This window comes from Lytechinus variegatus, chromosome 5, assembly GCF_018143015.1.
Source record: "Lytechinus variegatus isolate NC3 chromosome 5, Lvar_3.0, whole genome shotgun sequence".
Taxonomy (NCBI): domain Eukaryota; kingdom Metazoa; phylum Echinodermata; class Echinoidea; order Temnopleuroida; family Toxopneustidae; genus Lytechinus; species Lytechinus variegatus.
Genome location: NC_054744.1, coordinates 22,003,092 through 22,017,490, shown reverse-complemented (window position 1 = coordinate 22,017,490; position 14,399 = coordinate 22,003,092). Strand labels below are relative to the sequence as shown.

The 14,399-nt window shown below is 35.9% G+C and overlaps 1 protein-coding gene across 1 annotated transcript; it reads left to right on the top strand.

Moving 5' to 3' along the window:
* Positions 1-1,157: 1,157 nt before the first annotated feature.
* Positions 1,158-6,132, top strand: LOC121414946 (5-hydroxytryptamine receptor 1-like). The gene is made up of 3 exons (XM_041607991.1): positions 1,158-1,499; positions 4,084-4,319; positions 5,187-6,132. The coding sequence occupies exons 1-3, from the start codon at positions 1,353-1,355 to the stop codon at positions 6,130-6,132; spliced, it is 1,329 nt and encodes a 442-aa protein (XP_041463925.1). The 5' UTR covers positions 1,158-1,352.
* The last annotated feature ends 8,267 nt before the right edge of the window (positions 6,133-14,399 follow it).

Sequence of the window (14,399 nt, the reverse complement as noted above, 5' to 3'; positions counted from 1 at the left end):
CTTGCCGCAATCTAATCATATAAATTGGGAAAAGGGTCGGTCCGCCCACAGAGCCCTGCGGTACGCCAAGGATCAGAGGTGAAGCAGCTAATTGACAGCCATTTATATATACAATCTGTGAATGGGAAGAAAGAATGCTTTACCTCTGACACAAAACAAATCTTAAGTATTTAGCATGATAGTATGGTTTACTGTGTCGAAGGCGGAGGATAGATCGAGTAAGAGTAAAGCAGTCACAAGCCCTCTGTCCATCTAAACTTCCAAATTTAGCTTGAATTACATGCATGCGCATGCACAACACCCATGTGATATTCATCTCCACAAAATCATGTAGAATGAATAAGGTTAAAAAAGGGCGTTTTCGACATTCATTTCAGTTTTTTATTTACTTCTCAAACAATTCAGAGCCCAAATTCTGTCTTTATATTCTTTTCCTTTTACATTGATATCAATAGTCATTCAATGACTGGCATTATTATCGGGACCCTCATTGTGTCATTTGCAAAAAAAATTATGAACGTGAAAATTCATATTTAAACAAAAACTTTAATTAAGTGAGTTTCTGTTAAACATGTTAATAAATCTTTATTTAGTAAATCACAACTGCGGGGACAATAACACCTCAATAATTTTGTCTAAGAAACTTTCTCAAAATCAGAGCGAGTACCAAAGTATGTAGCCTAACCACTGAGCAAACAGATTGGCAAATGGCAATGTCGATAGAAGCAATGATATTCATTAAAAAATAGTGTTTGGTGTCAGATGTATTTCAAATGAAGAAAATTTGCCTTTCTAATTATTCAGTTGCATAAGTCTAGTTGACCTACCAAAGTAATGAGTATCAAAATCTTTACTAAGAAACGATCGAGTTAAAATCAAATAAACAGTCGCTGGAAATACGTTTGGAAATTCCATGATTGTTCTATTTGCCTCATTAACAGAGAAGAAAAATTCCATGTCATTATTTTGCAGCCATATAAGAAGCTATTTAGAGCATTCTCATAAATTAGTCGCGAGATGCAGTATGTATCTAGGTTAGGGTACGCTTCGCCCCCACTCATTACAGACGCACGCGGACACAACCTCGTACTGTCACAAACAAAATGCACTTATCTCATCCTTTGGAACTAGTTTCTTCATTTTACAAAATCATGCGAATGTTCGAGAGATGTTCACAGCTCGTTGGCGCTACATACATTTCCACAAACTTTGAGTGCCTGGATTAAGTAAATTTCAGTTGCTTATGGGCGTTGGATAACCGTTTAGGATGCATTTTTGTTTCTGTTTAACTAGCGATTGAACGTGTGATAGGATTTTGCTTCTGTTTTTTTTTGCCCACCGGTAATCCCAGAATGGAAGCCGAAGGAAACGAAAGTGGCACTTACGAAAACGTTACCGATTTTGAAAGATTCGCTCTGAGGCCTCCAAAGGCATATCTTATTTTCCAAGCAATATCCCTCTCTATTATCTTGGTATCAACTATCTTTGGCAATGTTGCGGTAAGTCTTTTTTTCATTATTCCAACTAATTGTATTCTAATGATTCGTTTTATGTAGATTAATTAAAATGAATTCCGATCACCTTTCGTGTAATGCATTTGTTTCATTCAATTCTTACGAATAACAATATGCATCGTAATAACGCATAGGATAATGCGCTTTATAGGGACTTGTGATATATTCACGATTGATTTAATGTTTAGGTCTATATTAAGCTCACCTCCTACATTTCAAAGTTTGCGGAAATAAGTTCACATAATCAACTCATATAATTATCCACACCGACGACTTTTGTCTACTTTGTCGGTTATTACCTTGTCTTGTTGTCAACCATTCTTATCGTTACACAATCCAACCATGGAAAATATACAATAAGGTTGCAATAAAAAAATTAAAGGAATATTTTTGCAAATAATCTTACTTCACTACACTTCCTAACAGATCGGAGGACAGTAGGACACAGTAATTTTTTTTTCATTCTTCAAACTAACGGATTTCCGAATTTAGCTGTCAATTAATAGCTGTCAATTAATAGCTGTCAATTGCCAGCAAGACAAATTTCGGTAGTGCAAACTTAAATAGGGACAGCACCCATCACCACCACCATCCCTTCAACCCTACTTCAATTTTAGAAACAAATATCAAAGCTAAGAAAAATATAACAGGAAGAGGTTATCAAAATGTTGTTGTTTCACATCTTGACTCTTTTTTTTTTATAATTTATGGAAGTTTGAAACTGCCATTTGTTACAAAAAAAATCTCTTTTCTCGGTATTTCCACTCCAGACCTTTGGTACAAAAAACTGGAAGAATAGGGGTGTTACACACACAAACCTTTCGAAAGAACATGAGATTAAACCTGAGTCGATATAGCAACTTTTCTCGCTCGGTCATGTCGGTGGCTAAACCTATAGGCCTATACACGCAGAAAAAAAACAATGATTTTTTTAAATAACCATTTTACTGCAATATCAAATTCTCAATTTTTTGAGAGGGTCAAATGGGACGCCCCCTCCATTGTTGGCGCAAAGAAAAAAGGGGGAACCGAGAAAAAAAATAATAGGAGAAATTGGTGCTTAAAAATTACCCCTTCCAAGACAATATGCGCTCGCATTCTTTGATTGGTTAGATAATGAGTCATTGCAAATTATCTTTAAACATGTAAAATGGTCCCCTTTCATGTCGGTATATTGAAAGGCTCAACTCGGGCTTGGCGCTCAAAATTATTATTTAGACAGGTACGCATATTTCTCATGATTTTGAAAACTACTCAAAATGATTTCATGTAAAAATGTTTAAATTGTATAATTGAAACCTTATAAGATACCTTATCTTGTTTGGGTGAATAATATGAGATGGAATTCGGTCTTTAGTTTGGAAAGCCCCTTTAAAACCGACAAAATATAGCTTTTAGCGGCCGATCGGGGAAAAATGGATATCGATCCCCCCCCCCCCTTTGGCGAAAGCTGGATCCGGTCCAGTATACGGTGTGTTCACTATAAAGTTTCCTTCATCAAAATAGCAACATGTCTCGCCCAATCATTCAAGTTTAAATCCTCACCTCATTTGGGGCGACGACCCCTTTAAAATAGAGCACCCCCCCCCCATGTCAAGAAATCGTTCGAGATTAAAGACTCCATAAACCACTCAAAAAGTAGAAGCCATATCTAATCTTTGGTACACACCTGATTAATGTATTCTTCAGGAATCAAACGTCTCGATAGTCCTTGCTTTATATACAATAGTACATCTGTGGTTTTAACTTTTCTCTACAATTCCCACACACAAGACTTAAAGCACGTAATTCAGTGGTTTAAGTACTTTTGTAATTGTATCAGGTGGTTGTTTCATAATGCTGTTCGTAGGTTAAGAGAGACTTTAAGAACGACTGGTGATCATTTCTTGTGCCTCGTATGTACCGAAATGTTCATTGGCGATGGTTTAGCGCGTAAGAAAGGATCATTAGTCGTTCTTAAAGTCGCTCTTAACTTACGAACAGCTAAAGCACGTAATTGGTTTAAGTACTTTTGTAATGAAATCTAGAGTGTATATCTGATTTGAATTTTCTGCATCATCCCCCTCTACACGAGACATAAAGACATAAATGATTCCCTACAGTAGTTAGTTTTCTTAAACAAAATACATGTATCGAATCGGGAATACATTTCTGATATAACTTCCATTAACATCAACCCCTACACAAGACTTAATGTAAGTAAAGATGACTCATTGGCTTAAGAAGTTGTTTGTGCGAGTGCATCTCTGATTTTTTTTTCTCCATCCCCTCTCCTCAAGCCTGTTCTTATTTCCTTTATCCCTTCTACGCAAAGCTTACACGAATACAGCTTACTATAAATTGTGTAAGTAGTTTTCTACTATGTTGGAAATTCTTCTCTGATATCGCCATCATCCCTTACATCCGACATGTCCGACTTTTATAAGATATTATATGGCTCTTTAGTTTAATTTTTTTTTTCTTTTTTACTATATTGGGAGTGCATCTCCCACATTACTTGATAGGTTACTCTTTAGAAGTTCAATATTTCAGTAGTTCATCTTACAGTGTCTCTTTATTCCCCTCTCAGGTGTGCTACGTGATCTATCGAACACGTAGTATCAACAGCGGGACTGGTATGTGCATGGCATCCCTTACCATTGCCGATCTTCTTCGTGGGTGCATCGTTCTTCCCTTCGTGATCGAGTCATCTGTCCTGCTCGGGGTCTGGAACCACGGACCTGAAATTAGTGCTGTGGTTGGGTTTCTTAATACTCTGTTTGGAAGTGCCAGTACCATGACACTGGCTGCTATCTCATTGGACAGGTAAGAGGAGATGATCCACTTTTGGGGGGGGGGGTCTCATTAATATCTACAGGTGTGTGATTAACAATAGAAAAATCCTTGTTAAAAGGGTATTACGGGGCACTGAAGATAATTATATACAAATAAATAGATTTAATTCAGCGAGCAAAACGCTGAAAATTTCATCAAAACTTGATAACAAATGACAAAGTTCATGAATTTGAAGTTTACCAATATTTTATGAAAACTGATGCATGCCGTCATGAATGTTCATTAAATGGGCTGTCAATGACATATGTCCCCACTTTTTCCTACTGTCATTGCGTGAAATCATGATTATTTTGTACCGGTACTTTCATACATGTGTGCATCATGGCTTGCTAATTGCATATTCATGAAGACGTGTAAAGATCTGTTTTTTACGAAAATAATTCAAAGCTTTACTGTTCTCTTTGTCTGATTTTGCAATATCTGTTCAAATCACATTATTCCCAGCTTAAAGTACCATTGGGGAACATTGAGGAGGACAATCGATTCATTAAATATTTGACCGACCAATGCACCTGTAAGTTAACTTGACCAAAATTATTGGAGTGGTCACCGAATTATAATTTTTTTTTTGTCAAGATAATCTTAATCAGCAGACGTTCAGAAGACCTCTTGTATCACATAAATCCTTTGTACAACCGATGAATCGAATACTGTCTAGGCAAATTATTATTGTGGTAAACGAGAGACAAGAGGCTCCAGCGTGACTTTTACCAAGGATCTTAAAAAATCTTGCTTCTATATTTTAAAAAACGCATCAGATTTTATTGATTTTCATCTGATCCCCAGTATGAATATTGTTAATCAAGTAATATTTTTCTTCTCTTCCAATTATTACAGATTCATTGCTATTATGAAGCCACTCAAGTATTCGACCATTGTCACCTCGGTACGAACAGGAATCATTATAGCTATCATCTGGACGATCTCAGTCTCGATGGCAACCCTGCCCCTGGTCGGATGGTCCAAGTACCAGTTCATTCCCTGGGTCTGCCTCTGCGTTGCAGACTGGACCGGGACCAGGTCCTATGCATACACCTACTTGGTCCTGACCCTATTTACACCAATGGGCATATTGCTCTACTGCTATTGTAACATTTTTCGCATAGCAAAGCGACAGTCACGAAAGGTGGTCTCGCTGGAGAGGACTTCCTTTGAGTCACCACGCCCAGTTTTCATGGGCAGGCCAAAAACACGGATGCGGAGAGATAAAAAGGCGATCATTATTCTGTGTACTGTCCTTGGTGTATTTATCTTGTGTGTGATTCCATTTTGTGTCGTGTATCTGATATCGTCATATAACGTATCTGATCGAATCTTTGTCGCATTGGGAATCACATCCCTCCTTTCGTTCATCAATTCTGCCGTCAATCCTTTAATTTATGGAATTCTTAATCGGAAATTCCGCCGAGTGTTTGTGGAGATTTTGCCGAACCACCGATGCATGTGCAAGCGCCGAAATTCGATCGAACCGTCTCCCAAATCTCATTTTCCAGCTGATTTTATCTCAGAATATCTCGGGAAAAGCACATCAATACCGCCAAAAAGGCATGGTAAACTCATACCGCGAGAGTGCTTCTCCATTGAAACCACACACTGCCCGCGCAAAGAATGTGCATTGGATGATAATGCGTTCTCCATGTCATTACCACCAAGTGCCAATCTTTACCTTAATGCCTCAGGCGATTCAATCAAACAATACTCGTTTATTTATAGTTACACACAAGAAGTTACTTCAAATGGAAAAATTGATTCGTTGGCAATTCACTGTTCTCGAGAAATTTAATTGCTTTTTAAAGATGAATGAGACTCCAAGCACTAGATCGGGAGCCGTTTCATAAAGCTGTTCGTAAGTTAAGAACAACTTTAAGAACGACTGGTGATCCTTTCTTACGCGCTTAACCATCGCCAATGAATATATCATTTACCACAAGAAAGGATCACCAGTCGTTCTTAAAGTCACTTTTAACTTACGAACAGCTTCATGAAACACCCAACGGGAATTGCGAAACAGGCACATCGACAGTTGAAGAAAGGCGGCTAGGTCGTTAGGTAATATTGCTTGAATCTATACCTGGTACACTTATTATAGTTTTTGAAGCCATTTTGGACGGAAATCTTGATTCTACATAAAACTCTTTCGATTACCGATGAGCCCGAGATGAAAACAAAAATGATATTCGTTCATTGTGATCGTCAAAGAAATTACATTTGTGTTTATGAAATTATTGTCGAGATATTGACCCAACTTTTGTATCTCTAAAATTTTGTCATGTTTGTATTCATGGTAATGTTATGTTCCTCAGGAAGGAATTGCTGTTTTGCATAAAATTATGTACGTGTGGAAAAAGAATAAAGTCTTCGGTTATCCAGAATTCAAATGTTAATGTAGACGGGTTTGGTCATTATAGGCCGAGTATTCTTTGACTTATCGTCTCGGTATACAATAAATCGTGTACTATTATTGTTCGGTCTTATAGTAATTTAAACCCCTGAATTGTTCAATGGAATATTCTCAAGCTTGCAGGACAACGAAGAGCCATTGCAAATCTGTCAAAATCATATGAGGATTCGAAAATTTTAAATGATTTTTCCTTAAGATAACTCTTTTCATGCGTTTATTCCCCCCATATTATATGCCCAAACTATAATGAAAACGAAGAAAGGTCGAGCATTCTTTGAATTTCCTTCTATTCAATAGTTTATTATTATTATCTCTTTGAGGAAGAACATAACACAAAATTACACAAAGGTACACGCACACACCTTTACTGTAAACATAAATGTGAGAAATTATACATGTACAACAGCTATATATATATGTAAAAGGTAACAAAATAATGCTGAAGATAATGCTTTCATTGCCAATAAAGTTTTTATTGTCCACTCAAATTTTCGACGGTCCTCCGTCTTCTTCAGGAGTTTACAATGACATTGTAAATTCCTGAAGAAGACGGAGGACCGTCGAAAATTCGAGTGAACAATCAAAACTTTATTGGCAATGAAAACATTATCTTCAGCATTATTTTGTTACCTTACAGAAGCCAATACGTGAAAATTTAATATATATATATATATATATTAAATGTCTGCTTCGGCATACGGAATGAAATAATCACAAATAGTATAGAAAATGCCGTAGAAATAAAATCGTTGATTTAAAATGAGCATAGCTCTCAAAATTGAAAGGTGGAGTCACACTCTTCGTCAGTATACCCATGATGTGACGAAAAAAGAGAATTCAAAATCCGTTTCTGAAACAGTCTTTAAAAAAACACGACTGTCACAGCATACTGACGAGGAATTGACTTTACCTTTCATTTTTGAGAGATATGTTCCTTTTAAAATCTACGATTTTATTTCTACGGCAATTTCTAAACTATTATATGTGATAATATATATAAATATGTATATATGATATATATACATATATATATAATCGCAAAAAAAATCATCAAAAAACTAAGAGGGTACCTCTAGTGATGACTTACCACCCCCAGACAGCCAAACTCGTCTCCAACGTCATGAGCAATACCTCTATCCTTGAAAGAGACCCTGAAGTGAAGAGGATATTCAATGAACCACCCATTGTTGCCTACAAAAAAGACAAGAGTTTGAGGGACTTACTCGTTCACCCTTCATCATCGTGCGGCATGGAACAAAATCTTGCAGGAGACGTAGGACGTAGGTGCAACACGTGCATTGGCGGCGGAGGCCAAAAATTTTAGGAGGGGACAACCAAAAAAAAAATTGACAAGCAGAAAAAAAAGATTCTCAACCAAAAAAAAATTAGGGGGTACGTAGGAAAATAAATTGGCAAGCAAAAAAAAAAAGTCATCAACAACAATTTTTTTTTGGGGGGACCACCCCCCCCTCCTCAAATTTAAGGGGACACGTCCCCCCCCCCGCTTCCGCCGCCTATGAACACGTGCCGTTTTGTTTCTGATTGCACTCTACTTAAGGGGCCGAATGGCACGTGGCAAATAAGGGATGATTTACCTGTACCTCCACCAACCTGATTTATGCCATTATTTGCTCTCGCTGTGACTTCATCTAGATCAGAGAAACCAAACGTAGGATGGCCGACAGAGCTACCGAACACCTGAGATCTATTAGACTCAACACTCAAGGTCTTCCTGTGGCCCGTCACTTCAATTTGATTTGAAGATCTTCGGAATTCTAGCATGCAAAGGAGGTGATGAGGACAGAAAGCTTTTGGAAGAGAAGATTATCCATCGCCTTTGATGTCTCCAACCCCATGGACTCAGTGTATCATTTCACTCATTTCGTCTGATGTAGAATTTTCTTCTCTCTTACTTTCTTTTCCTTGTCTTTCTTTGCTTTTCCTTTCCTTTTTTTCTCTTTCTACTTCTTTCTTTTTTTCTCCCCTATCTCACCCTTCTCACCCGCTCTTTCTTTCTCTCACGCGTTCTCTCTTCCTCACTTTCTCATTTTCTCTCTATCTACCTCTCCTACTGTCTTCTTTCGTTTCCCCTTCATGACGTATCCTTTTCTGTGCGCTTTCGCTCACTGTTTTGGATACGCGCATCTTTATGATGCATTATTTTTTACGCGATCTAATAAATTTGCCATCTTGACAAAGCCCTATGGGCGAAAATTCGTTAAAATTTATTGTCCACGGAGTCTTGATACTTTTCTTTGTTTGAACCTACTTATAATCTCCCAGCAGATCATTTGACTATACATATATATATATATATATATATATACATACATATATATATATATATATATATATATATATATATATATATATATATAATATATATATATATATATATATATATATATATATATATATATATATATATATATATATATATATATATATATATATATATATATATATATATATATATATATATATATATATATATATATATATATATATATATATATATATATAATTATATACTATTTGAAATAATTATCGTAGATAGTACATTACGAGACTTTTTTAAGAACATTATGCTAACAATTCTAGGCACCGGGGGCCACTTCCATTGACGAGTGGATACCATGCGCGACCATCATTGGGTCTCGAAAAGCACCCTAAACAAGTATTTTCAATGTTCTGAAAATGCACCCCTTAAATGGTATCAAACTATTTGGGAGAAGATGCTCTTTATTATCTATAAATGTTCATTAAATATTTCTTTCTAAATTGGAGATTTTTTAGGTTTAAGCTTGTTTTTGTTTTTTACTCACACGCACGGTATATATATCATTTACACACAAAAAATTCAGTGATAGTGATAAGAGACGTAATTTATATATCTGTAATGTAGAGTATAGACTAAAATTGTGTACTTTTAACGCCCTTGAAAGCACATGCATATAAATATATTAAATCATTATTGTATTTTATGTTGCAATTCGGGAGAGGATAATGGTCACGTTTATATGCGTATTACATTTAACAAACATTGCTTGCTTGTTTGTATTTTTCACTTCCAATATCAGATAAAGATATTATAACCAAACAAATAAACTATAATGACGCAGCTACATTGGAAATAGACCCTGGAATGATGGAGTGATATGTGTAGCATGACATGTTATAATCTGTGACTGGAGTTAAATCAAAGGCGGACTCACCGGGAGAGGGAGCAATTACGATACATGTTGCAGAGCCTTTCATATATTTTTTTCAGGTGCCGTTTCCTATGTACTTGTATATAGGACCTATAGCAACATATAGTTTATTTGTTTTTGTAATAATATCTTAAGGGAAAATTTCATACGCTCACTTGCATAACTAATTAATTTTAAAAATATTCTTCTTGAGAATCTGAATAAACTTGCTTTGCAAACAAGATATTCGAAAAATGTTGGGATGGCAGCGATAGTTGGACTATAAGTTTTTCAAACACACTATCCGACCATCTTTATCATTGCTTTCATGTGTTATTATTGTTGTTGTTTTTTGCTATTAATCAGGAATTAGCAGTTTATTTGCATATACTACACATGTCGAATTTTAATTAGGGTTGTTGGAAAAACGGGGAGATTTGGGGTATTACATTTGCATTTTTTGTAACGAGCATCTTCATGAAAAAGACCATCGGGACACACATTTCCGAGATTAGAAGAATAAAAACCTGTGCGAAGTTGATGGCGCTCTTCTGTATATAATAATAACAACTTGAAAATAAAATGCAGAGCAATGAAACGTCGGAGATATCTATTCTGCAGATAAAAAAATGAAATAAAATAAATATTCATCTCCAATTAACCCGATACACTGTAAAAACTGCAGTGTTAAAACTGAGGACTTGATAGAGGACCACACCCTGAGGTGTTAAAATTACACCCTAGAGATTAAACATAACACCAAAGAGTGTAAATGTAACAACAAATGGTGTTGTAATAACACTTATAGGTGTAAAACTAACACCACCAATTTAACACCGGTGTAAAATAACTGGTGTGGTCCTCTATGTACACCGGTTAACACCACAGTTTTTGCTGTGTACGAATTAAATCCCATTCTAAAGAGAGCAAGACCGTTGTAAGACTTCTGAAAAACCATGGAACTTTTTCGATTCTTCAATAGTCTTTTTGTTAACGTCGTGGTCTTCATGCACTCCAATGCTTTTGAGGCCCCCATTCCATAGAGGGGAGACTTTTGAAGGACCTTTGAAAAACCAAAAAGATTGGCAAGGTCTTATATCTTTCAATTGTCTTTCAGAGGTCTTTTATGCAACAAGCGATCTTTCAAAATTATTTCCATGGACCCCCCCCCCCCTAGTCTTTCAATGATCTCTCACAGTGATCTACGCAAAAATCTTGAGAGACTGTCAAAAGATCATGGAAAGAATAATGAGAACTTTGAAAGTTCATAGAACGACCGCTGAAAGACCATTTCGAATCGTTTCAAAAAGTATCGTGAAAAATTATGAAAAACCTCGGAGATTTTTGAAAGTTGATTGAAAGACCTTTGAAAGATCAAGCAAGTTTCATGGTCTTACAGTAGTCTTTCAGATGCCTTGCTCTCTGTGAAATGAAAACAGTTCATCGTGTTGAAACCAGTCTTTCAGCCGTCTTTCAGGAAAATGGTATTTCAGTGGTCTTTCAGCGGCCTCTCAATGAACTTTCCAAAGCTTGCTTCAACAGTCTTTTCATGATATTTCAATAGTCTCTCATCATTTTGGCAGAGACCACCAGACGACTCTTGAGCGATTCTTGAAAGTTTATTGAAAGACTCATAAAAGTTCATGGAAAGATCGGCCGAAAGATCATTGTTGCATAAAAGATCTCTCACTGAAAGACCGATGAAAGATCACTGTGCAGACGAATCTACAAGACCAGGGTCTTTTACAAAGAGATACGATTGGAAGTCCATCAATGTTATAATTTTTCCTTTAGGAAATTTGTTCAATGTCCTTTGAAAACAAAGAGAAGCATACTAAATTGTCGAGAAAACAATGAATCTATACATACACACCATTTCTAGAAAATATTTTGAACAAACATGTATCTAGATGTTGACGTTGCTGGCTTTCCATAGTTACGTTTGATCGGATTAATCGTAACTCTATGTAAGACGGGTCCCAGAAGTATCTATTAGTTTGTCAGAATTCTTAGGGGTTTTCGGAGCCATTCCACAGAGACCACAAATTTCAGTGATCTTGGAGACTGCTGAAAGTCGTTGTCAATGTTCGGTCATTCAGTGGTCATTTAACATGTTTAAGGGTCTCTGTTTTGTGGAATGGAAAGCTTATCGGTTAGTATAGAGAGTCTGCTATATCAGGCAAACTGAAAACAAACATGCAGGATACATCTGAATGACCAGCTTAAATCAATAATCAACATCGTAATAGACATCAATGGAAGGCGGAAAATTACTCAATGAAAACCTGAATAACATTTTGATTAAATTGGTATTTTTCTTAAATTTATTGAGATCCCATGGTAACGTAAAATGGTAGGGGCCTTAAAAATGAGCAGATATTGCCCGTCTTTTTGTTCATGATCCATGGTGTCTATTGGCATTTAACTATAATTATCACATTATCAACAAATATTTCATTTTTCAAATTTTCCGATTTTTCTTTTTCACCCAATATCTGTGGGATGAATATGAAGTACCAGCTTGAACAGGGATACAGTTGGACATTTTGTACGAAATGTGACATGAATACAATGTTATATCCTTTATTGTTTTGCGATCTTCGATTGATTGTAACTGGAGTGGTAAAATACCCTAATATTATTAATTCTATAATGAACGATTGAGGCGACAACTCGTCCTCTTTCCATGATATCCATTTAAAGGTATGTGCAAGGGAGGGCAGCGATCGAGTGAGAATAGTTGACAAATTGCCATGTATACAAAAAAAGTCATATCGAATAATTCACCCAGACTGGCCAGGGAATACTTGCAGAAAGGGGCGTGCGTAATATTATCATGCAAATGATTACAAATAGAAATATTTGAAAGATAACTATATTACATTCAAATTTACGTTCTCTCAGTACTGAGAAACCACTTCAAACATCTCAAAACTTCATGTTTGTGTAATGTTGTATTTTCTTTAAACCGCTGTAGCGCCATCTGATCGCATATTGGAAGCAAGCTTTTATTGTCGGCACTGCATGGGCAGCGTATGGATGGGAGCCCGGGGGTACTTGACCCTATCAAGGAAAAATAAGAGGAAAAAATTATCATGTATTGAAGTATTATGTTAAAACCATCTCAAAATTACATTTCCATTTTGAGTAGGTCATTTCATTTAATCATTCATTTCTATCATGCATTTCTATATGCATCTCAGCGCCTTGAGCACATAATAAATGTGGATTTGGCGCTTTATAAGTACTCTATTATTATTATTATTATTATCAATAAAGTGTATCGACGATAGAGGAGACATCAGGAAAAAAGGAAAGAGTTTCTTATAAACATTATATATATAGAGAGAGAGAGCTAACCCCCCCCCCCCCCTGGGAGCTATCACCTAGATATAGAGCAAATAAAGAAATGTAAAGAAAAAAGTTTGTATAATCATGTAATTAACAGCTTATTGATCCTGAATGAAATAATTGCAATGTCCATGTACAATACAAGTAATACTTATAATATAACACTCATATCTAACATAAAATATACATTAATATGGATAAAATGTATAAAGGCGTAGATATCAATGTTAATGAATATGAAAGGGTCAAAGTATTTGTGCTCGCTAGCAAAGTTTTTTTTATAATTTCTTCCCCATTTCATTTCCAGCCCCATCAGTTTGTTTGGCTCATTACGCCACTGAATACCGGTCACGTTTTATTCAAAATTTGAGAGTGGATTTTTCGAAATCAATTTTCTAGTTTAAAGTGGACCTAGGGGACGTTGAATGTATATCAGTGCACAATGGGCCTTTTTGTAAATCACCTTTTAAACTGTTTAAGATTCCACCCCGGATGGATGGATAGATGGAAGAAAGAAAGACAGAAAGAAAGAACCCTTGATATAAGAAAAAAAAATATGCTTTCATTTTAGTAAAAAAAACTCCGAATATTGATGGCATGCAATCACCTCAATGTTTCCATACAATATATCATACTTTTACAATAAAATTCCAGATCAAAATACCAAAAACTTTGGTTTTGTTGGGCTATTTTTCATACCCGTTAGTTTATTTTTTTATATAGAAATTGTAGAAGAAGGGATGGCTGTGAGTATCTGCTGGGTGGTCACGTTGGTCCGACTAAACGTACTTTGTTGTTGTATCTTTTGCCCACACTAGTAATGGCTGCAATGGCAAATCAATTTCCCCTCCTTAAAACTAAGTTTGTTTATTTCTGTTTTCTTTTAAAGTGATTAAAATTTGGACGACCGTATTAAAAGAACGGAAAATATTACTTAAGTCTTTCAGTCTTATTTCATTTTCATTTTCGTTGGATTTACCTTCTGTGTTGGGCTGCAGCTTCGTAGTAGCAGTAATGGTAAATTAACTGACCTGACAAGGGGTAGGGGGCGACACCCCCATGTAATTTATTTATGAAGTTGAAAAGGGAGAGAATAGGGGAAGGCTT